Source organism: Poeciliopsis prolifica, unplaced genomic scaffold, assembly GCF_027474105.1.
Source record: "Poeciliopsis prolifica strain line A6 unplaced genomic scaffold, Auburn_PproV2 SCAFFOLD014, whole genome shotgun sequence".
NCBI classification, from domain to species: domain Eukaryota; kingdom Metazoa; phylum Chordata; class Actinopteri; order Cyprinodontiformes; family Poeciliidae; genus Poeciliopsis; species Poeciliopsis prolifica.
In genome coordinates, this window is record NW_026562389.1 from 3,913,945 (window position 1) to 3,937,795 (window position 23,851).

At 37.9% G+C, this 23,851-nt stretch overlaps 2 protein-coding genes across 5 annotated transcripts; one reads left to right on the top strand and one right to left on the bottom strand.

Moving 5' to 3' along the window:
• The first annotated feature begins 1,509 nt into the window (after nucleotides 1-1,509).
• On the top strand, nucleotides 1,510-14,019 carry LOC129365814 (LHFPL tetraspan subfamily member 2 protein-like). Its single transcript, XM_055039311.1, has 3 exons — nucleotides 1,510-1,645; nucleotides 10,596-11,233; nucleotides 12,624-14,019. The coding sequence occupies exons 2-3, from the start codon at nucleotides 10,840-10,842 to the stop codon at nucleotides 12,878-12,880; spliced, it is 651 nt and encodes a 216-aa protein (XP_054895286.1). The 5' UTR covers nucleotides 1,510-1,645; nucleotides 10,596-10,839; the 3' UTR covers nucleotides 12,881-14,019.
• Nucleotides 14,020-14,923: 904 nt separating this feature from the next.
• Nucleotides 14,924-23,609, bottom strand: LOC129365811 (secretory carrier-associated membrane protein 1-like). 4 transcript variants are annotated; one of them, XM_055039303.1, is made up of 10 exons: nucleotides 23,365-23,608; nucleotides 21,538-21,618; nucleotides 21,267-21,377; nucleotides 20,589-20,603; nucleotides 19,942-20,053; nucleotides 18,807-18,935; nucleotides 18,547-18,706; nucleotides 18,353-18,454; nucleotides 18,153-18,270; nucleotides 14,924-17,409 (listed from the first exon to the last, which is right to left on the bottom strand). In XM_055039303.1, exons 1-10 carry the CDS (start codon nucleotides 23,419-23,421, stop codon nucleotides 17,248-17,250), a joined length of 1,047 nt encoding a protein of 348 aa, XP_054895278.1. In that variant the 5' UTR covers nucleotides 23,422-23,608; the 3' UTR covers nucleotides 14,924-17,247. The 4 variants fall into 4 exon arrangements, with proteins under 4 accessions (XP_054895278.1, XP_054895280.1, XP_054895279.1 ...); XM_055039305.1 differs by lacking the exon at nucleotides 21,538-21,618 and having other exon boundaries at nucleotides 23,365-23,609; XM_055039304.1 differs by lacking the exon at nucleotides 20,589-20,603.
• Between the last annotated feature and the right edge of the window lie 242 nt (nucleotides 23,610-23,851).

Here is a 23,851-nt window from a genome sequence, read left to right on the forward strand (position 1 = left end):
ATATATTTTTGTTTACTATGTGTGAGACTGTGTCCTTTGCATCATAGGTGTTGAAGCTTCTGTACACACCATGTCATGTCTATCACTGATCCCGTTCTTCAGACTCGACCTCCTGACAATCACTGTCTCACCCATGAACTGAGGAATCAAATGAGTGTCTGGAGAAAGACTCATTGTGCCACAATCATCAAATGCCCCCCAGTGGAGGGAGAAGAAAGTGCTTACATGTGTTTTATGGCTTAAAAGTACATCAAAAACAACTGAGTTTGAAGCTCAACAACAAATGGTTCTAAAGTTTTTATGTCAAAAATAAAACAGCATGTGCGCAGGGTGAAATTTATCCCGCTGGTCAGAATGGTAAATTGAAAGCAGAAGAAGTCTAAGAACAGAGGACACCTTTGCCAAAACTCATAAAGCTGGATTGATGCTAATCTACCATGGGGGATAACATTCCAACCATGCGCTTGTTCTTTGTTGCCTTGGAAGCCTTTTGTACCTGCTTGGACAAAAAATCATTTGAAGTAATTATCTTTAATCTACTTATGGTGTAGTTAAAGGAAATGTAGTTATGTGACTTCATCCAGCCACTGTCTATACCGACTTTGTACATGCAAAGTCCATGCAGCAGGACGACAGGCCAGGACACAAACCTGGGACCTTCACTTGTGACACCAAATGAAGCCGTTATGTGACTGTAATAAATATTTTACACCAGCAGGAGACGATTATGGGTCATAATCCCTCATTTATGATTTTTATGTCGACTAGTACAATAAAAGTATCATTATAATATTAAATCTTCAAGTAATAATACTCAAAACAAATTTAACTTTTGTGACTATTTGTCGCCATAATTCTATAAAAATACTTATTACTAGAAGAAATATATTTCAATGCTAGTGGTCTTGCACTCTCAGATGTTTTCAACATATCTTAAAATAAATGCATTTTGTCAGCCTCAAAGGCCATATGATGTTGAAAAAAGTCATTTAAATCACATCATTACCAACAACAAATCAGTTTTGATAAGAATCCCTTAAGTGTATAAATATAATGTTAATAAAATATGTTGCACTGTTATAAGGATTTCAAGCTGAAATTATTTTAGAATGTTGAATAATTTTGTTAGAATTTTTTTTATTTTTTTTTTTAGAAAGCATTGTAAAACAATTGTTCTGTTAAATTCTAGCACATTTTTTTTCTCTTTCAAAGAAAAAGAATACTCATAAACAGTTATGAGTATTCTGAGGTTGAGTTCCCATAAAGACATTCAAAACTCTTGCTGGTATTACATGCTTGATCTGAAACCAAAGTTTACTTAATTTACTCCTATCTTACCCTCAGTTCTGCAGTTCTAGTTTTTTCCCAACCCCTTTATATATATGTGCAGCTGCACAGAAACTTTTCTTCTTCTTTTTCTCTGACAGACATGGTGGGGGATGGGCGAAGGTAACAGGAGGAAGGAGGGGAGTAACAAAACGACGTCAGAAAGCTGTGGGATCGCTTTTTGAAAATGAGAAGGATAGAGAACAGTCCCGAAGAAAGGAGAGGCACTGAATGAATGTTTGAGAACGCTGGGCCGCCTCCAGGAAACAGAACCACACCGTTAGCACTCCTTTTTGCCTCCAATGAGTCCTGGATTCATGTAAGTAGAAAAAAATTCAACAAGAAACTATTTCAACTCTCACAGAAGTATCCTGTGGATTTTTATGAATGAAACTGGAGCTGAAGCTTATATCTCAGACTTTATCTTCATTCAAATCATGCTTTCATTTCCAGAAACAAGGTTCACAAAAGTCTTTATGCTTCACTTCATCCTTCCTTAGTAAGAATGACGTTGCATTGTCGCAGAAGAAATAAAATGTGGTTAAAAGTGAGGCAACTGTGTGTACAGATGACTGCTGTCACTTATTTTAGATACAACATGTGGAAGCAGTCAAACGCCTCCTCACCGTGCCGGTAGGCTCAAAGGAAAACAACTGGACTGTTTTTACTTCTTAATCTGTCCTCCGCAAATGTCCACACAGCAGCCCCTCTCTTTGCAACCACAACCTTATGTCCTTGAAGTGCAGGGAGGAGGTCCAGCTATGCTGCAGCCACCCAACATGCTGTGTGCATTCTGCGCTGGCTGAGAAGGAAAATGGTACTACTTCACAAGCTAAACAAAGCCAGAAACCTCTGCAGTGTTTGTACAAGAGCAAAATGATGACACATTTAGTGACAGAGGTGGTCAAATAGTTAAACTATATTTAAAAGTACATTAACAGCTGTACATCATCAGTGCTCGGTGGATTCCAGGACTTGTCTTAAGTTGCAGTGTTGTTAATTACTTTAGTGACTGCCCTGACATGTCGAGTTTTTTCCCAAATTAGTTTTGACAGGAGCAGAACCGGAACTGTTAGCTGACTAGTCCACACAATGAAAGCCTGTGCAAAGCTTTCTAAAAATGATGTAAAAATATGAATATATTAAAGTATTAATCCTGATTAATCCTAATTTTTACTTTGAGAATGATTGAAAGGTTCTGGAGCTGCATTGAAGAGCAAGACTTTAAGAAAAGAGCTTCAGGAACTTATAAGTGCGTCACTTCGGCTGCACCTCAGAACAAGTTCAACAAAATAAAGGAAACTACTTCTAACTATTGTGCTGCAGCTGGGTTTAGAAGTAACTTCAGATAGACATTAACACATTATAAGAGTTCTAGAAACATGTCAGCAGGATATTCTTCTGGACCTCAGCAATGTCAAAAATGAAATATGCTTAAAAATGAGGTTTGTATTTTAAAGTATGTGGCTCTTTTTGCTCTTGAGAGTCTTTCAAGCTCCTCTGATTGCTTGGTAGTCATTTTTCCCTTTGCAGTCAAAACACCTTTAAAGATAAGATAGGTAGGGGAAAGATGTTCCAGACGTGTGTCATAGCAACAGGTCTTTGTTTTCTGAGAAGTGTGTGGCTGGAAAGTGAGAGCAGTGGAAGTTTGCTCAAAATATGTTCATGAACCTTCATCCCAAATTTACCTACAGCTCCGGATTATAGTCACTGTGATTTTATTTTTATTTGCAATCTGGAAAATACTCATAAAAAAAAGAGGGTCAAAGTTCACCCAACTCGGATCTATTTCAAGAGGAAACTGCAATCATTATGACTTCAACATGACAGAGTTGGCTGGGATTGGGGGATGCTGTGTGTGTCTAATCTAAAAAATAGGTTGATAATCTGTTTAGAATGTTACACAACAACTTATCTCATGTTTGAAGCAATAAAGACTTTAGAAATCCAGGACAAAATACTACAGATCACCTGATGTCATTGCATTGAAAAGAGTGGTATTTCTGAGTTAAATTGTAATTTCTGTTGATGATGTTATTTTTGGCTGAATCATTTTAGACTGTCAGTGTAATCTCAAGCATTGAATTCTGTGATAGAATGATTCTGGATTAGTGACATCATCTAATCCATCATCTAATTGACTAATCAACTCGCGTAGGATGCATGTTAACCGTGTGTCTCTGTTGTCGGCTGGTTAAAATGTGAACAGCACAATTCCTCCTGGGGACATTGCTGAAAATAAAATCTGGCAAAAGACCAACAAGAGATATTGGGAGGTAAGTTTGCAAAAATGCATTGGTCAACAATTCAGAATTCATTTCTTCCTTTTCTCGATGATGTGTGATGGGATTTTTCTGCCAGCTGGCAGCTTCAGCTCAAGATTTATGGCAGATGAAACATCTGCATCAAGTTGATTCATTGCCTGCTAACAAGCATGTGTTTGGATGACAGAGTTTATTTCATAAAGCATAAACAGAAAGTATTAACTTTTTTTTTTTTTAGAAAAAGTTGCAAAACTTTCAAAGGTATTTCAGAAGTAGTAGGATTGATACAAAGTTTGGGTGGGAGCTGAAGGGTTGGGATGTGAAATGATGGCGTGGATCCTGGGTGAACAGTTGCACATCTCAAAGAGTTTAAATAGGCCAAGACCTCCTCAGCAGATGAACGGGGATTTACTGGCACATGCACACAAATAAACACATAAATGAGGCTGGCTGACAGTTTTCTCTGGGGAAGTCTTGCCTTTGGATGTAATCTTGTGTCGGATGGGTTAGCATGCATGGGATCTTTCACAGTTTATGTTTGTAAATTTGTCTCATTATAGTTTGCTCTGTTGTTTACGTGTGTCCTTTTTGGCGTCAATAAACAAGCACAGCTCTTTATTCGTAAGAGTCAGAGCAGCTGAGATTACTTCACTCCCTGTTAGAAGTCTGGGAATAATGTTTATTGGCTATTCACAGCCTGAGCTGTTTCACAAAGTTTAATCAGGGCATGCAAAATAAATCTAATGTCAGGAGCCCTGAAAAATTATTTAATAAGCTCATCATTTGCAGGCTGACATTCTGAGAAGCAGCATGTGGCAGAAGCCCATGCATGAGAAAATCTTCTGTTGCAATTCTTTCATTTCATGTTTATAAAAAGCAACAAAAGTGGCGACTCACTTTCGTTATGGTTTGTAAGAGATTCTTCTTGAATTTCACTGCGTATGGCACAACCAACAAACAATAAGTTTTTGTTTATTGTCCGGCTTTACTGTGACGCTTTTGCATTGTTCCTTACATTTGTTCTTAGGTTCAAAGTTATCAAAACCAAAAGTAAGTACTCCCTTGAGGGAAGATGACTAAGTGTGTCGTTTGTTAGCTCTGGGTGTGATTTCTCTGTATTTTGAAAAAAATTTTGTTGAGTTTGATACAGCTCTGAAAAAAACCACTGCACTGAACTCGTTGAAAACCTTGTGGTTATTCCACCAAATACTGATTTCTGAACTCTTCCTGAGTTAAAACTTTAGTATTGTTCTTTCTAAATTAACATAAACTTGTTTTCTTAGCATTTTTTGCAGTCTGAAAGCACTACATCTTTTTCATTATTTTCATTATTTTTCTGCAAATAAATACTAAATTTTTGCTTGAATCTTCTGAGACATGTTGTCAGTATTTCCTAGAATAAAAGAACAATGTTTATTTTTTCTCAAACATATACCTATAAAGAGTAAAATGAGAGAAACTGATCATTTTAAGTGGTCTCTTAATTTTTCCCAGAGCTGTAAGAGATGTGATGAATGTCTACTAGTCCACTCTGCAGGGCTCGAGTCTCTCTGTTCTTCTGGGTGTTGTGTTCCTGCTCTGTCAGGACACAGTCCTGATGAGATCATGGGAATGAAGCCTGTCTTCAGATCTTGACTAGAAGTTTAGGTGTTCCCAAAGTGTGGCTGCTGATTGAGTTCTGTTTCTTTAGTTTTCCTCACTTCACGTGGAGCTCAGCTGTTTGCATGCCTTCATGAGGGAGGAATATGCTCGGTCCTGTCTGATCCTGTCCTACTGGCGTTATGTCATGAGGCGCTTTTATGGTTCTTGGAAAGATGATGAAGATAGGCCCTCATTAGTGGCTTGTGATTTGCTGACTGTCCCCCGACATGTCATTTGAGTTGCAGAAGGAGGAACAGCTTTTTTATGTTAGTTTTGGTTTGAGGGGATTTTCTTAAGGCTGGTCCAGATGCTTGACCAGACCGTAGTTGAGCAGATCCAGTGCAGCAACTCAGAGAACAGATTGCTTTGGTTTGAGGTTTCTGGTTCAGGACCTGCAGCTTGAAGAGGAAAATACAGGACACAATCTCAGATTATATAATGGAAATGGGAAATCTATAGATCTGGATGAAAAAGGTACAATTCCTTTAACAGGAATTGTAAGACATTATTATTGTAATACATTACTCTTGATATTTTGTGATGTTACAACCACAAACGTCAAAATATTTTATTAGGGTTTTTTTGGGACAAATAAAAGGTCAGTGACCTTTATGACTGAACAAACCAGTTTTCCCTAGAATCAACTCAGTCAGATGTAGATATGCAAAACCTAGACACTCTTGCTCTCTCTCTCTCTATTTATATATATGTGTGTGTGTGTGGGGGTGTGTGTGTGTGTGTGTGTGTGTGTGCGTGCGTGCGTGCGTGCGTGTGTGGGTGTGTGTGTGTGTGTGTGTGTGTGTGTGATTTATTTTAAATCTTAATTAAAGCTTTTTCTTACTTCAATAATATCAGGTCCTAATAAATAGACTGAAGTTTGTTGTTGTAAAGTGAAAAAGCACGGAGGAGTCCAAGGGGATGCAGGGCGCTGCGTCCTAACGGACGAAGTGAACTGGAAACATTTTTTGTCCATGAATAGAGTTGTTTTTCTCCGGCTCCTCATGAATGTCTTCTTCGTTGAATAGTCTGACTCAGCAGTGCTTTATACCCACCAGCCTTTAAGTTGTCCTTCACTTTCGGATCCATAATAAGTGGCCCCCTATCATTACCTCAGCACCTAAACATGCTATCAGCCTGGTTTCTGATGTCTCACACCAATTACTCCTGATTAACTCTTCAGCTGCTTCCTCAAGCTAACAGGCGACTGACTGACACAAACGCCTTCAGATGTGCTGTTTCGTCTCAGGCTTTTGCTAAAACTGATGTTTTGGTTGAGTTGAAGGAATTTTTACAGCAAACTTTCTGGCCACACGGTTGGCTGTTGGTATATCGAGCTGTGTCTGTGTGTGTTGTTTATTTCCGTTTGCTAACAGACATTTGAGAAAACTGTAAGTTGTTTTCAGTCTTGTGCTGCTTGGATGTTATTCTGCGTGGCAGCCTTGCTGTCTGAAGGCAGCAGGACTGTGTGGGATGAAGCAGGTCCATATCAGATGGAAAACCGCTTCATCGCTGACTAGCTTTTACCTGGAAGTCCATCTCCTGTAACATCAGCCAAACTCAGCGTCACGGAGGATCATTTAATTCAATACATGAAAGACGCCAGAGCCTGTCACTGTTTGACGTGATACATATCCACTACGCAAACAGCACATCCAGTACAAAAGGTCAAGCAGTTGAGGATACAGACACAGAATGCAACCATAACTGTGTGTTTGAAATGGATCATAACTTCAAGAGTCTGATGTACTGTGTAGTGTGAAGTTCTTCTTCTTTGGTGTTCCAGTAAACACAAAGAGAAACTAATCTTTACCAGTGAACTGCTGCTTACGCACTTTCTCCAGAAGTTTGCTCAACAGCCGGCAAACAAGTGGGAAGTTTTCATTTGTCTGACATTTGTCTGACATTTGTCTGACATTGTCTTGACGTTTTCTGCACACTTTAACAAACTGCTGCACTTTACTCATACAACTCTGTAACATCTTGTACACAACTTTAAGTAAGCTTTGAAATGGATCAGTTCATCAAGTGGTTTTATGGATTTTGTAACTCTGGCTCACTATTTTCTTCTCTTTAAATAAACATGGTTCCAGCATCGATGCATCTGACGCTCAGGATAATGGACATGTTCAAAATAAACTAATAATTAATTTATGGTCTGTGTAACGAGCAGAAATCTTTCATCTGAACAGTCAGGTGACCATTAAGTGAAGAAAAAAAAAAGAAACATTAGATTTATCTGTCGTAGAACAGTGTAAGTTTTACGTCCGTCTTCCAAATAGTAATATACACTTCCTAACCACACAAAGGTGCAAAAAACACCTTGTTCCAATACAACACCTTTGGGATTTGTTGGGATGAAAAAAAATGACATAGTTAATGCTAAGCCAACAAATCATCAGCCACTGTATAATTTTTATCATGTAAGCACAGAGGGAAATCCCAGACTTTGAATCCACGCCACAAAGAAAAAAATACTCTTCTAAAGGTCAATGAGGCGTCTGGACATGTAACAGCAAATGTATGTTTTGAAGTCATGCAGGACAGGATGGTGCCCTTATTTCTTCCTGTAAAAACAAGCATCAGTGTGTCCCTCTTTTTAAAAACCCCAACAAAATAACAAAGTGCGACAGCGAGTTTAGGTTTTAGATGAATCTACCTGGTTTTGCTCTCAATCCTTGTACCAAAAACACAGAAGAAACTTTTACACATATTTCTTTGTCATGGCCCTTTCAGGTGTCTCAAAGGTTTTGTTAACCTTTGAATGTTTTCTTTAAATGAGAGCCACAATGGGATATGAATGAGACAATTTCCTGTAATAGCTGAGGTCTACACAAAAGGGTCCTGCTAATTGCCTTCCAAAACTGTCTTTTATGGCTCCATCCGTGTAGTCTGAAGTGAAAGAGCTGCTAATTTGTGGGCACTGTAGACTTAACAGAGAGCCCTGAGCTCTGTTTGAATAAACTATAATCAGCAGCAAACTAAAGACTCAAACTGCACAAGGTAAACTCATAATCCCACTGAAATTCAGGTTCATGAACAAAACTATGTCTGCATGTTTACCGATTGCTCACTGCCAGTCTGGACTGTGTTTCTGCTGTTGTGTGAAACTAGTATTGTAAAGGGGAAAATGGACAAGAATTAGAACAGCCACAGAGTGTTCAAAGGCCTAAAATAAACAGCAACAGTAAGGAGCACTCCCGAAATTGTTCCGAACCACATAAACACAGCTCGGATGCCCGGTTATACTGTCACTCTAGCTTTTTATAGTGGACTAAAACTGCATGCCTTGTTGAATCCTCCTTAGAGATTGTAGAGATGACTTGAGGAGTGACGGTTTAGATTAGAAGAATGTTTAAGAGTCAAATCGTCCTCAAAGGGGGACACACTGATGCTTCTTGGTTGCTTCCTGTTTATTTCTGATGTTTCCGTCATGGCAAAAGATGTACGACGACAAAGCTGCTTCTTATGTATCCTGTAGCTATAACTGGTCTTAGCTTAAATGTACTCCCGCTGTTTATCGCCAAGCTGGCTGGGTAATTATATGTAGACACTAGACAGTGTATTTTGCCTGGGGTTTCATATAATCTCTAATTAGGAGTGGGAAAACAAGTTGAATGGGATCAAGAAAACGTGACGCGCCGTGAAGTCCGTGATATTCGGTTTAAGACAAACTGTGGACAAAACCGAATACTGATGATATGAATCGCAACCGCAACCACATCTGAGGCTCCGTACCTTGATCTCAGATGCTGTCTGACTTTGCCATTGTGACCTCATTTTGTTTTGTTTTTTTGCTTTCTAGTGAGTCCTGTGTTTGTACGAATCATCAAGTCTCCTTTTCAACATACAAGCGATAACACTATCATTTTGTGGCCGTGACATTTCTGAGGTGGATTCTCTGACTCAAACCTTATTAAACAATATAAAGCAGTGCTGTTCAATCCTAGTGCTTGTGGTTGAGAGATTTGCAATCTTAAACTGGAACTTTGCTTGTGTTGTTGTCATCTGAAACCAAACTCCTTATTTATGTCCCTCAGTCAAGGCAAAAGGAGTGATTTAGAAATTCTGGTGAAAGTTTCTCTGCTGAAACATTTACCCAAAGAAGGATGAGACATTAAGTAAGGAATTAGAATTACATTAATAACATTATTCTACTTTAAATGATAAGATTGCATTCTATTTGGAGAGTTTTGGACTCTTTGAAAGAGTCATGTTGTCATGTTAAGGTCCAGTTCTGCTTCAACTTTCAGATCTTACATTTTCCTCAATCTCCTTCTGATACACAGCAGACGTCAAGGTGGATTCTATGATGTTGAGCTAATTAATCCCTGCTTCTGAGAGCCATACTATGACGCTAATTTCCTTGAAGGCTACATTAGGTTTATGCCAAACATGTCCTCTGTTCTGGTGCTCAGATAATTCAGTTTTAGATTCATCTGTTCAAAGATTTTTGTTCCAGAAGTCCAGATTGTTTTCTTGTTGCCGGAAAACTTTCATCTGACCTTTATATTATTCTTAGAGAGTAAAGGGTTTTGAACTAGCTTAAACTTTAAAAATTTTTTGGTGATATGCATTATGCCCATAAGTTAATATACAAATAATGTAGGATTAGTAATCCAGACCAACTGCAGCTTTAGAAGATGATATTTACTGAGATGTCTCCTGACTCCCGACCAGCGAAATTAGGCAAGGACAAGCAGGCAGTTCGTAAACCAGATAATAAATATTTTTATGCTGATGTCATCATGATGAATCTGTGAAATGAGAGAAACTATTCGACTCCCACAAGACGATGCCTGTGGTGAGGGCAGTACGGCCACAGCAGCTAAATCATAGCAGCAGAACAAGTACGTTCTGTGTTCCAGCGAACCATCTGTAAATAAACACAAGCTCTTGTCACACAGGAAGGCTCTCATGTTTAAAACTCATCATTTATAGCATTTATTAGGTGTGACTTAAACACGGGGCTCTACTTGAGTTGGATCTGCCTTTGCAAGATGAATCAGGCCTGTTTTTCTGTTACAGTCAGATGTAACGTGTTGTAGCAGAGCTCTGCGCTGATCGGTGCTGACAGCTGCTCGCACAAATCCAGCACACAGAGGTCTGAGAATAAATTATGACAGTTTAAACTCTGCAGTCTCCAGAAGTTATGTGTGTGTGATTCATTATGACTGTGAACCATCTGGGAGTGATGCTCATGGTACGCTCACAGCTGGCTGACAGAATCTGAACTAAGATGAGTCTGAGCTGGTGGCAGAGAGATGAACCGGACATCCTGGGACCAATGAATAAACACTTGATGATTCATAGAGAGGGAGAATCCTGAGTGACCTTTCGATGTTTCTCTGCTTCTTTATTTTCCAGAGCCCCGACTAAAGGAAGTTGTGTCCGACCTTTGTTGCTTTTGGGGATGACCAGTGTGTTAGCTCATTTCAGAGAGGAGGGAAACACTGAAAAGGAGAAGTAGTGCTGACTGGGGGGACCGGCATCTGCTCCGAGAGGATAAGATCTGCATGATCTAAACCAGGAACCTCTTTCTGTGGAGAGGGAGAGGAATTCTTTGGAAACCTAAAGACCTTATTTCAACTTTGGACTCAGACCTGAAGCCATGTGTCATGTTATTGTAACATGCCGCTCCATGCTGTGGACCTTGCTCAGCATCGTGGTGGCCTTTGCGGAGCTGGTGGCCTTCATGAGCCCTGAATGGCTTCTGAGACCCCCTCTGCCTGAAAACGGTGTGACACAGACAAAAGTGAATGACCGGGAGTCCCTTGGCCTCTACAGCCGCTGCTACCGAATCAAGGGCCAGATCAGCTGCGGGATTTACGCACGGACATTCGGAGAAGTGGCCAGTAAATTCTGGCAGGGCGCCATGTTGTTTCTGGCAGCCGGGATGCTGGTGCTCGGGTGTGTGGCCTGCATCTCCGTCTTCACGCTGTGCTTTCAGAGCATCAAGAAGAAGAGCATATTCAACATCTGTGGACTGCTCCAGGCTATTGGAGGTAAAGATGTTTTGGTTCTTTTAAATGGAGGAAATGTAGCTATTTGTCTACAAACTGTGCCCTGGATGTATTTAGCGTATTGTAAGATGTAAATGGAAAATGCTGGTTAAATAAAATACTTCAGTTTAATGCAAAGTTTTAAAACAAAAGTGAAAATCACAATCTAAAATCAAATAAGAAATTGACCTGCTCATGTTACATAATATTGATTATCACAACTGCAGTATTCTATGAAGATATATTTATGTTTTAATAGATAAATAAAAATAATATCTGTTTCATCTGCCTGGTAGTAGTCTCCAAATGCAATTTTTTAAAGAATATTATTGATTTTTGTTGTTCTGTTCTTTATGGAATAAAACAGAGAGCCTGATTGCTATTAATGGGTTTGTTCATCAGCTTGTCTGCTCAGGTAGTCAGTTGTTTTACTTTAATTTTAAAACAGCATTCATTTAATGAGAGTAAAGGCAGTCTGGTTTTGATGGAAATAATACTCACAGAAATTCACATTTATCATTTTTGCAGGTAAGAGAAGGAAAAGTGTTATTAACTTTGACTTCTGATAAAAATCTGAAATTAGTTGATTTATGACTCCCAATGGAGTCTGCAAAGCAAAAACTCAATTTCTTAATAATAATAAAATAGTTTTTGTGTCATGGAAACAAGCACAGCCACAATCCCTGCCAGGTTTCATTTTGTAATGTTTACTTATAATGTTATTCAGTTCAGGTATTTATCAAATGCTACTTTAAGTTGCTGAATTGTTTTAGTATAAAATTCCAAATGTAATTTTTAAAAAATAAAGCGTGACTATATAATAACGATCATAAAAAGGTCTGATTGTAGCTTAAATAGAAAATGAAATCATTTATTTCTATATCACTTTTGTGTGAAATAACCTTTTGTTCAATAATAACAAGACTCAAAAACATATCCAACATTTAATCTTTTCAGTGATTTATATGTTCTGGATTCATCTATGCAAAGTTTCAAGATTGTAAAGAGAAACGGAAGAAGCAGAAATATTAAATGTCACAAATGTGACTTTTCAACAGAGACCATGTTGACTCACTGTTGCACTCTGTGCATCAAACTGGCAGGAAGTTTCACGACTGTAACTCTGCAAGCTGTAACGTTTGATTTCACAATCCAGTTGCATTGCACTTCTCAGATTGGGGAAGTCTAATATTAGAATCTCTTCACACCTCTTTGTGTTTAGTTGCCTGTGCTGAATATATAAAATATTTGCAATGAAAGGTGGGATCAAACTTACCTTTTGTTATCACAAATCAAACATTTGCCAGCCATGAAATAGATGCAACTAGACATTCATCTAAACAATGAACGAAGCCAATCATCTCACTGCCTGGTCCCGGCTTTGTCCCCACAGGTCTGCTGCTAATAGTGGGGCTGATGCTGTATCCCACAGGCTGGGGGTCAGAGAAAGTAACGACCTTCTGCGGCTCGGAGGCCTCGGCCTTCAGGCCGGCTAGTTGCTCCCTTGGCTGGGCGTTCTACACAGCGATAGGAGGAACGCTGGGAACTTTCCTGTGCTCTGTCCTGTCCGCGCAGGCCGAGATCGCCACTTCCAGCGATAAGGTCCAGGAGGAAATCGAGGAGGGGAAAAGCCTTATCTGCCTGTTGTGAGCCTCAAGGAAACTCCAGGGAAAACAGGAAATCACCTGCTTGGTCGAATATTTCGGATGTGCACACTTGTACAAATGAATAAAAGGAAGACATGGACTTCCCTGAGGGGTTTTCCATTCTGGATGGTCCAGATAAAAGAGTGTTAAAAGGGAAAACAACCTGTGGAAAGTGGGGAAATTTATATTTTTCTATATTGTTAGGTTACAGTTTTAAAAGTATTCTAGTGCAGGAGTTAGCGGATGAACATTTTTACAAAAATACTTTTTTATTTTTATAGAAAGTCTTACCTACAAGAAACCACTAGATTGGAAAAGGAGAAAATTAAAGAATGGTTGTGTTACTCGAAAGGCAACTACTATGGATGTTCATATCGTTAAATGACAAATCACAAGAGGATTATGATTATTATTAGCAATTAAAAAAAACTATTCACTTTATTTTTCTTAACCAGGGATGTTTAACTGATATCCTTTGTCTCTTTTGCCAGGCAATATTTTTTTAGATTATTAGGAAAACGATACTTAACAACAGCTGGCCAAATAATTTGTAAGACTTTTGTAAGGAACATATAAAACACATTTGTTTTATATGTTCATTTGCTCTACTTTACACGTGTCGTCCTCTGTAAAGCAAATGTATGAATTCTTAGCAGAATGGCAACTGACAGTTTTTGCAGAATAAGCTTCACTTACCAAATGTTCACTTCTATTGATTAAACTTTTGATATATAAATGCATAATTTTGGTCAACTTTCAGTCACCTTTGCTTGGAGTTGATGCCTCATTCATGTCTTGGTACTTTTGGAGGATCAAATAGCACCTTTTATTGCATTTTGCACTTAATCTTCCTGGTTAAAAATTAATGTACTAAGTATGTTAAATTTGAACATATCTAAGCAATCTTTCAGTCAGACTAATCGTGGGTATACTTCAGGTTCACTTAGGATTAGTTAACTTAATGTGTGACATTTCGGAACAACTCATTTTGTGCTTAGTGTACTTTAGTAGTATTTATATTGTATTAAAGTACAACTTAGTGTACTAAGCATACTTCAATGTACTTTTTTGGACCACTTAAGTTGAATTTGGTGTACTTAAGTATATTGCTTTTTATGTAATAAAACATGCTTGATTAATGTATTTTGAGTGTACTATTTTTGTGATTGAATTACATTAAGAATATACTTAGAATGTATTTTAAGTATATTGGCATTACATATTTAAATATTAGTAGTGTGATTACAATTTGCTACAATTACAGTTTTGGTAATTGTAGCAAACTTGCTGACTGTCAGAAATATCATAGGATCAGTTGATGCTGGCATCAACTATGAACAAATAAAATGTATGAAAGAGAAATTTTAGATTAACAAGGGAAATCAATTCTGTTCAGTTATTGTTTAAATCAAATCATGTTTATGAAGCACTTACTGTTGGTAACACACCAGTTGTTGCTGTTAAAACTGGCCAGCTGCTCAATGAAAATATAAAATAAGTCCTTCCACCATGAAGATCTGCTGGAGCCGGAGCCTCTTCTGAGACAGGAAAGTCTTTCGGTTTTCCAATACCTGATCTCTGGCTTCTTCTTTCATCTTCATTTGCTTAGACTGCAAAAATATGATCGTTTGTGTCTACGTTTTGTTTCTTCTGCAAAAATAAAAATCGAAAGCGGATTACCTGCAATTTGTCTCCAACTCAGAATTTTCTGAGAAAACATGGACACCTAGTGACAGAAGATGATTACTACAAGACTACAGACAGTTTTATGTCAGATTATGAAACTGTTTTCTTGTTAAAGCATTCACACAAGTATCAGTATACATTCACTGAATGCATTTCTACAGGGTTCAGGCTGTTAAATCCTAGGAGGAACTTTTCACATCTGTAAGTAGCTTGAGGAATAAACCACAGGACAATAAAGAGGAGGGACTAAAAACACCAATTATTTTGGAAAAATGATTAACTAATAAATGTGATCTGGAAAAAAAAGGAGAAGATAAACTCCAAGGTGTGTGAGCATTAATAAAATCATATCACACTAAAATGAAATCAAAACATTACTTCTTTCAAATTTTATTTAATGTTAATACCATAAATATACAAAACTGAAACTATTTCACATGCGACAAAAGCCAGACAGGAGTGCATTAACTTTTTTTTCCTTTTTTACACGTGATTGATATTGAGGATTAAACTTTACAAAATATACAGGTGTCCCTTTTCCCTTCTGATTCTGTCGAATAACACTATCACAGGCCAGAAAACACTGTTTTGTGTCAGTAGACTTCAAAAAACACACAGTTCTGTACAGCAGAACCAGCTCGCCAAATACATCAAAAAAACTACCCACTGTGGCAAGGCTTCGTAGAACGACTTTAAAAGTATAAATACATGGTAATCGTGTGGGTGTATGCAGCAGAGTATTGTAATAACTTAAGGTAAAACTGAAGGGTGCACATCACAAAGCAAGATTTGGAAAAAACATTTCTATGCACATTTGGTAGTTTCTCACAGCTTTTCAGGACATAAAATAACACTTGAGGGAGTTTAATTCTTCCATACCAAATCATTTACACTCACGCTCATAAAACACACACACACACACACACGTGTTTGCAAAACCTTCTGCAGCTTAGTTGACGCGTTAACCATGTCATTACAAAAAAGAAAACACACACAGACAAAAAATTGCAAACAACTTAAATAAATTAAAACATGATTTTCACTAACTTTGATGTAAAAAAAAAAGAAAAAGAAATGTTTTATGTAACATAAAAAAAAACCCAACCACTTCAAATAAAAGCAATACTGCCAAGATTTAAGCTTATTATTTCAGGAAGTATCCTTTACTTTCAAACATTTACTTTTGGGAGTATTTAATGTTTGCACAGCAGTTATCATTCATTTATCATGCACATCGTCAGACAATCACGTTCACTACGTGAAGTGCTTCGGCACAACAAAAAAAGAAAAGAAACAAACGAACATCCATATTTCACTTCAGTGACAGTAGCCTGTACAACTTTAGTGTGAATAAATTAACGTGTGTTGGTGATGGCACTGAGCGTGCATCCAGTTCAGTCCCCTGTTCCTTCAGTATTTAGTTTGGGAGCCAGTAATTCCCTACAGACAGAGGAAAACCAGTTGAAATGACAGCCACTGTTAACCTATGTAGTGTACATGTACACAGTTTCAAGGTTGTTGTTTTTTTTTTCCTTTTTAACATATGTGCAGGTTAGTCTAAAATAATAACCCAAAAAAACAAAATCTCCTGAGAGAAAAGGCATTTCAGTTCTCTCCACGTGTTGTATTTTGATTCTTTTTGAACAGGAAACAGGACAGCAAGAGCCCAACATCAAGCGGCTCTGAGGTTAATAGCAGCGTTAGTTTTTCCGACAAGTGAGAACGGCTACAAAAACAACCAAGAGAGAGTCACACAGTGTGGAAATGAGTTAATGCCATTCATAAATGAAAGGGAACATGGGTTTTTGTTACATTTTTCCACACTTTGAATACACCAGGCCGTTAAAGTTGGGACTTGAGTCACTCCCCACCCAACCAGCAGCATGTGAAGCCTGAAAAAAGGCAATGAAGTTAAAGAAAGCGTAGTGTGTTCCAAGCACGCTTGTTGCTATCATGCTGGATAATCGTAAGCTGCTGAATCAGCCCGAGCAAAAGAGCACACAGATCAGAACTGAGATGTAAACCTGGGGGATTGTTCAATTATTACAACAATATGAATTCATTTTTCCACAATGAGAATGTTATCATCTTGCTACATTTAGCACAGATACAAGACAAAGTAAACTGTACCTTTAAATCCTAAATGTCCAAAACATGGATGAAAGAAAAGCGATTAATGTATCACTGCATCGCACTGACGTCCAGATATTCCAAAAATAAGAATAAGCAAAAACTAAACTATGTGCAAACAGACTCTAAGTCGACACTGAATTCATCAGGCAGGAAGCTGTTCGGAGGTCATCACTAACTATGCAAGAGATGTGACTTCTGCCTGATCTGGGATCAGGGGACAGAAAGATGAGGAGAGCAGAGAAGTGGGTAAGTGTGCATAATGACATCACCCCACACACAGAGCCCACTTTGAGACAGTCGCCTGTCCATAAAGCAGATCGGGTGAATTTTGTAATGTCTTCACTTATGTTAGGTTTTAGGTGAAGATAAACAACTCCAGTAACTCGTCTGTTATTTAACTTCACACTTTAGAAGATAAATGTGCAGGGGAAACATTCGTAAATATATTCTGTAGAATCTGAGAGGCAGCAGGAGCAGAGGTGAGCATCTCCATCTTGTTGTTGTGTGTGTTTGGTTAGATGTGTGAGCGTGTGTGGCCTGAATGTGTTTCGTTTATGGATGAGGCTTGAAGGCCCCGCGAGCAGCATTGGTCGCAGCATTAGCGGCTGCGTTGGCGGCCGCGGTCTGAACCGTCTTGTTTGACATGACGCCAGTCGCAAACTCCTGCTGAGCCTTCTCAAAACTGGCACCAGTGGTTCGGTACAGCGCATGCACCTGGAAAAGGCAGAAAAGACAATTCAATTATCAGATGTTTGTCATGCCACCTGTTATGAAATGAATCTGAGAGCAACAAAAGTGATGATAAAAGTATGTTTTGTCTACGGTTTTTCATTTTGAGAGTTTTTGGATTCTGTTTTTTTTTAGAGGCCTTACATTAATGAAAACCTTGATCTAAAAAATAAAAAGGGTCTCTTTTCATCTACTGACTCTGCAGGTCTCTACACCTGCTTCTTCTTGAATTCTTAAACTACTCTTGAATTTTGGTCACAAAATCATTCAGATGGCTGCAGGCCACACTTTGCACAACAACAGTTTGAAATTTCTCGTTTGTTCTCCATGTTTCCTGTTTAAGTCATCAGTTTTCAAATCACTTCAATTTAAACTTTTAAAACTTCAGCTGCATGTGTAGGGTCACTTGTCGTTCCTGGTGGCTTTAAGTATGTACTTTTAAGAAGTATTTTTAAGTGATTGAAGTCGTGTAATATCCCCATTATGGATAAATTCTGAACTTTTTTATAAGCTTATACTTTCTATTCCTTTTCATTAATGAACTTGTTTAGTTGTTCCATGAAGTATTCATATTTATTATTGAATGAATTAAATAAAACGTAAAAAGACATTATATATATTTATATTTTTCATTACTACACTGATATTTTACATGTTGCAAACAGTAACCTAACTTTTACACAAGTTTCCCTTTTAACAATATATTGAACATTTTGCAATACTGTTACCTTTTTAAACATTATGAGCGAGCCCACGGACAGCGCAGTGAACAGAGCTGCAATCAGTAGCATGATGATACCGACTGGGATGCTGGTGTTCAGACCAGTTAGAGCTGCAATCCAGCCACTGGCAAAACAAAAGCGGAGCCAGCTTTAAGGAACCAAAAGATCACAGAGTGATGGATCCAGTGACAGCACAAGATATTTACCATGTTCCCCAGCCAGTGATGCCAATAGACTGTAGAACATGGACTCCAAACTGACAAATGTACACAAAGAAGAAGACGAAGAAGCGGAATGAACTGTCACTCCTGAAATGAGAAGATAAGAGTTGTGAGAAAACGGTAATTGATTTGCATCTACTGCTCCAAAGTTGAGCGATATTTTCTGTCCTCTTGCTCACCTGAATGCCCCATAAAGCGGTCTGTACCAGCAGACGAAGGAACACGGGGTGAAGAGCAGGAACCAGAGCATAGACAGGCCAAAATCCACCCCACGAGACGCATCCACGATGAACCACGCCAGACAGCCAAACATGTTCACAAAGAGCGTGCCTGCATGAACTGGTTCATCACATCGAACAGCTCTGGGTCAAACTTAGCAACAGAACTGGACCGAAAACTTAGAGTGATCAAAAATGAATTAAAAGATGTGTCGACTTACACATCCAAAGGTTGTACATGATCTTGACGGTCTTCTGGAACTCAATAGGAATATCTACGGCAATATCATGATAGAAACACGGACCGACAGGAAACTTTTCTGGGAGTGGAGGCCAGTTGTTCTTGCGGCCTGTATGAGCAAAACAGTCTTGATTATTAATCATATTTCATATGAAACATTTGTTCTTTTTATGTGGCATATGAATGATATAATCATAGCAAAAGAGTCAGACCAAATAATATTTGTTAAAAATGTAAAAGGAAAAAAAAATTCTATCTTTTTTTAAGAAAAATAAAATAATAATTTATTTGCATAGCACCTTTTTAAGCAAATGTTATAAAGTGCTTTACAAAAAAAAAACAAATTAAAACAAAATCACAAATGACACAACACAAAAATTCATTAAAATACATAACATTGTAAGACAAAATGAAATAAAAATACAAAAACAAATTCAAATATTAAAAGCCTCATTATAAAAGTAAGTTTTAACTAATGATTGAATTCACCTGTAATGAAACAAATCACTCAAGAACTTTCACATCCAGAGCATTTGAATTTAAATTGGGCTTTGAGAATTGGAACAGGACCCCCACCCCATGCATGAGACTCCTAAATACTGAGCCTGCAGTAATCAGATCTCAGTAGTTAACATTTTGCCAGTTTCAACCAACAAGTGGATCCTTCATAACATAACTGATGTTCAAGAAAATTTCCACAAATTCCAGCTTTTAATATCTTATGAAAAAAGTAAAATCTGACAGGACACATTCCAGGCTTTCTTAAATATATTTTTGATTAATAAAAAAAATGTATCTCAAATGACCTAAAGCTCACTCTCTATAAAAGCTTTTCTCTCTTCTGTCTAATTAAAACAAGATCTGCTGCATGGTTTGGTAATAAACAACTAAAATTTGACAAGACAAACTTGTCTTGGGACTTTTGCAAACCAGGGTGATCACAGTTCTACAACATAAACACTTTTTGCTGTAGCTGGTTTTTATTCAATATAGCATCATATTTTCAAAATAATACAGATAGCAGAAACACATTAACAAAAACTTCTGACTCTCTCCCTTGTAAATGCTCCAGTTTAAACAAAAGGAAGGGGACGAGTGATAGAAATCTGAATGACCTCCTGCTACTCCGTGGGACTGCAACTCTCTCTCCCGGCGATCAAGCTCTGCAGCTTTCTTTTCCAGCTCCTCCTGCCTTCTCAGCAGCTCCGCCTGAGCACGCACTTGGTCCTGAGAGAGACACAGAGAAGCCTGTGTGATTCACAACATCTGAAAGCTGTTACAAAGTTACAACAAAGCAAATATTTACAACATTTCTCATTCAGGTAAATGTTATGTTAGTTGGGAATGGAAAAGGGGCAGTGTTAGGAAGCTTATTAGTCACTATAAACCACACATTTCTGTTAGTATTAAGCTAGCATCAAAAAGGTTCCTCTAACTCAGGGGTGTCAACATCCAGTCCTCGAAGGCCGGTGTCCTGCAACTTCTAGATGTGCCTCTGCTGCACCTCACCTGAATAGAATAATTAGGTCATTAGCAAGGCTATGGAGAAATTATCTACACAAGGAGGAGGTAGTTAAGCCATTTGATTCCTGTGTTTTGTACCTGTGGCACATCTAAAAACTGCAGGACAGTGGCCTTTGAGGACTGGAGTTTGACACCCCTGCTCTAACTGAAAGTTATAGGTACAAAAAAAGGGGATTAGATGAATCTACATCAGATCAACACTATGAAAAAATGAACATATCAGAATTAAAGCTGGTACCTCGTTACGTTGTGGCTGGGTCATCAGAAAACACAAGAACAATGAAGAACAAAAAAATAAATGAATGAGCCAAGGGAACAGATAGAGTTTCTGTTGCGAGATAAGTTCTTTAAGCCATTTTACAGTTGCACATGTAGGATTAATTATGACACAGTTATTAATGTAAAAGGTTATTGTTCATGTGAGACTTTCTATACCTTAAAAACTACAGAGAACAATATGAGTTTTTATTAATTGCACAAAAGAAAATCAAGACGGCAAAAGCCCTCCACAATATTTGGGAACCATATATAGAGTTTAAAAAGACCTTAAAAGTAAATTGGTTTGGCATAATCACTTATGTTTAAAAAATGGCTGCAAGGAAACTGCTAATATTATAACCTTGTTCACGTCTAAATCAAAGAAATATTTAAAATGTGTGCAATAACCGTAACTGTGACACAAGATCATGTTGACACCACACAACGAAGATGATTATACAGGAGGACGACAAATAAAAATCTCTAAAACGATTAGAAGATTCAAGGAGTGTCTACTTTGGGTCAGTAACTATTAAAAATGTTTTTAAATACATTTTTCTAAGGCTTTCAAAAAATAGCGGAGAGTTCAGTATGTTGTTAGTTTAGTGTTCATAAATAGCTGCAGTTCAGAGCATAAGAGTCATGATGTAAGTTTCACCTGAGTCTGGTGCTGTGAATAAGCTGGCGGCTCTTCTGTGGGTTTCATGATGGCAGGTTGTGTGTTCTGGGATGGGGTGGGCGTCGGTTTGGGCGCATTTCCAGGAGGTGCCTGCAGACCAGCAAAGGATGTCCACACTGTTACTTGTCCAACCAAACTTTAGTGGGTTTTTTTACACTCTGAAAGTTACAGCATGGAAGACAGAGGATGGTGGATAAAACTAGGTCACACTAAAACACACACACACACACTCTCACACTCTGAAGCTAACCGTTCTAGCGTCTGTGAAGGGGTTATATTCCTCCAGACCGCCAGGAGGGGTCGACCGTGTCACCTGGGTCACCGAAGGATCCTACGAAAGTTCGTACAGGAGTTTAGGGAGGGAAAACTACAACTACAAATCAGATATATGCAGTTTTTTTTACTCAGCTTGTATAGTAACTGGAACAAATTAATTGTTCGTTCATTCATTTACCAGATTCTGCTTTTCTTAAAGTGGCTTCACTCTTAAAAGTAAATTTTAAATTAAATTAGGACGCACCAGACAATCTTTTTAAGGTTGTGTGAGACATTCAGAGATTATTTTATATATTAATCTGCTAAAGAAGTTCGGTTCTTTTGTGTTCCTTAATAGCAAGATTAGAAAAAAGTTGAACTGGTGTCAAAAGGTTTCACTTTGTTGACGCCAGTAATTAGGTACTTGAGATTAACAAGTCTTTGCTAACCCAGTTTATGACATAAAAAGAATAATTTCACAGGCTCCTTCAACACTAATGAGCAGTGAAAAAAGTATAGGTGAGCAGCTGGGCAGAAAAAACAACACTTTTATGATGCAGGCCCCAGTTAATTACTCAAAATAAATGTATTTGTATATTGATATGTTTCTCTTGCTGCTTGGGCTCAAAATGATTGATTGGCTATTATACTTTAGGTGGGTCATCTTTTCAAAAACACATTTTTATTTGCCACTGTGGGCTTGATATAATACATTTGTTTAATATACATCAAAATAAGCAGCTTTTCTTAAGTATTTGATACTTGATGATTTCAGGAAAATATATTCCAAAGAAAATATACATACTTCAACCTACGTGCACGTGCTCTAGATTTAGATTTTATCAAAAGCTAGAATTAACTTTCAGAATCTTACAATCATTAGTGCAAACTGAAAAGCTTTCTGTTTCAATTCAGAATATTCTCAGTTGCTCGTTTTGATCATTTCTTTCGCTTTTTAGCCTAATCTAAAACTAACCTTAAGCTAACATTTGCTTGGACTCACTAAAGATGGATTATTGATCAACTAGCATTTGTCATCTCAAACCTGTCTGAAGTTAAACATTATTTTTTTGATTCTCTTACACGTTTTCACAGAATTTAAAGCGTATGAAGAGATGCACAATACCCTCAGGGATCATCTTTTAAAACACTGCAACTCATTTCTTCTGAACACATATTATAGATGTAATTTAAGATTTTAATCCCCATCCAGACAATCGTTTATGGCCAACTTCAAACAGTTTGATGCGTTTAAATGGTATATAGGAAATATTAAAAACTCAAAACTAAATCCGAACAATCAAAGCATGGAAGCCTGAGTGAAGTCATCTCGTTTATAAAATCGCTTACACTTAATAATTGCATCTATGCTGTTGCCTGGCGTTTCAGCTATTAAGGCCTACATCCTAGCGACAGCTGTAAATAAAACAAATATTGACACGTACGTTGAACTTCAATATAGATTTTAAAAAACAAACAAACAAACAAAAAAAAAAACCCTGTAAGATTTGTATTAAAGAAGCTTTATGCAATGTTTACAGGCGATGGTCAAAAATAGTATTGCCCAGCTAGCATACATTTACAACAAGTTGTTATTACAGTATTAGCAACAACGTTTCCATAAATAATAATAAGATATAACTCTTTGTAAATCATCTTAAACTACTACATTCAAAGCAAATGATGATATATAGCATTTCAACTCCCAGAGGAGCTTCTCTATCAGGCTGCCAAGCAATTAGCCTGACTGCTAAAGTAAGAATGTGGGCTCAATGGGAAGTAACGGTTTTTGTTAGCCAACCATGCTAGCATCGTTAGCTACCTGAAAGGGATTGCTGAAATCCGGGTCTGCGAACGGATTACTGTCAAAATCAGACATCGTGTCGCCTTTCTAATTACTGCCTCCTTCAAATAAGAAACCACCAGTTCTCCGGGAGAGGTCTGGTCCTCGGATCTGACTGCCTGTTTTTGTTGGTAGCAGCCCCCTTTGCCTCCTCCTGCAGATGGAGAGATCTCGCTTAGCAAGTTAGCCAATAGCAGAAAAATGGCAGCAGCTGAGAGGATGCTGGTAAACAGCGTCAGAGTCAGACAGCATCACGATGGCTGGACTACCTGGGCAGGTAACAGCACATGGGGGCCCACGAGATCAAATTGACAAAAAACAAAGTGGCTCATGGGAAACATATTTCTGTATTTTATTTTTTTACTGTTCACAGTCTACATAGCTTGTCACATGACAGTGAATGGAGGTTATTTTTCTACTTGCTTTTCCGTTTTGTTGTAAGTTATTTCCTAAAACATTATCAACA